General features: G+C 37.7%; 1 protein-coding gene across 1 annotated transcript in view; it reads left to right on the top strand.

The window, feature by feature from the left end:
* The first annotated feature begins 388 nt into the window (after positions 1-388).
* Positions 389-1,193, top strand: part of TRMT10A (tRNA methyltransferase 10A) — a 10,357-nt gene continuing 9,552 nt past the window's right edge. Inside the window, exon 1 of the mRNA XM_010171650.1 lies at positions 389-663. Within this exon, the coding sequence (XP_010169952.1) occupies positions 389-663 (275 nt within the window). The remainder of the gene's footprint in view (positions 664-1,193) is intronic.

A 1,193-nucleotide genomic window follows, 5' to 3' on the forward strand; every position in this document is an offset into this window, starting at 1 on the left:
TTTTTTTATGTTTGTGTATTTGAGAATAGTTTGTGCACACATAATAGTACTGCTAATGTTTTTTCTTTTAAATTTAATCCAGTATGATTCCCTACTTTTATGCAGTTGTGTTTTCACAGAGTTTTTAATTGGAAGCTGTTGATATAGCAGGCAGAGTTTTAGACGTGATCTGAATACAAGTTATAATCTGTCTAGTATTTTAAGTGTTACTGTTTGCAGATGCAGTAACCTAGCTTTAAACAAAAAAAAGGCCATCTCTTTTTTTTTTTCTTTATTCAGGTTTGTGGTAGGTGTAGAGTGATATTTTTTCTAATGGAACTTATTGTTGATAACACTTGTACTATTGCTTTGTTTCTTACAGATTTGGTGAGGGAAAAACTTGCTTTTAATGAAATATTTATCACGTGTTGAGAAACAAGTCAGTAAACCTGACCAAAAGCTAATGTCATCAGAAACGCCAACAGAAAGTCCAGAGGTGCCAACAGAAACTACCATGTCCCCTGGAGTTCCTGATGTGGAAGGAAAAGTGAAGTCAAGTGACAGTCCAGTAGAGAGATGGGAGGCAGACTTAGACAAGGAAGAATGCCTTCAGCCCATGTCCAAGAGGCAAAGGAAGAAGCTATTGAAGCAGAAACAGTGGGAAGAACAGAAAGATCTGCGGAGGTATGGTTTGCAAAACAGCTTTCCTGGAAACGTGTAGTAGTTAGTGCTAATAATCATGATGTGTCAGGAGAATTTGCATGTAGATTGCTTTAGCAAATCAAGGCAGTTGAACCAGTTCTCTTCCATGCCAGGTTTAAAGCAGTAGTCACAGGCTACTCCACCTGCATATGAAGAAGCTGTAAAGGTAAGCATCCTCTCTTCATACTAGAAGCGTTCCTCAGCTTGAAGAGGATACCAGGAGAGATTAAAACTTGAATGTTTTTTGATTTTTCAGAATGGAGAAATAACGTGTGGCCTTGTTTCTTTCTGAATGGGCTGCGCCTTCTTCCCTTGGTGCTGTCAGACTTGGTCAATCTTAGGAAGAGAGTGAATAAAAAACCCTAATTTTGACACATGAAATGCTGTACTATAAATTATGTCGACTTGTAATCTGTTAAAATAATTTTGGAAGATGATGAGCTTCTGTTTTATTCTGTTGTGGAAAGAAAGCATATCTGCAAATGGGCTGATTGTGGCTTATCCTTGTCCTG

This window comes from Antrostomus carolinensis, unplaced genomic scaffold (assembly GCF_000700745.2).
Source record: "Antrostomus carolinensis isolate BGI_N321 unplaced genomic scaffold, ASM70074v2 scaffold39800, whole genome shotgun sequence".
NCBI lineage: Eukaryota > Metazoa > Chordata > Aves > Caprimulgiformes > Caprimulgidae > Antrostomus > Antrostomus carolinensis.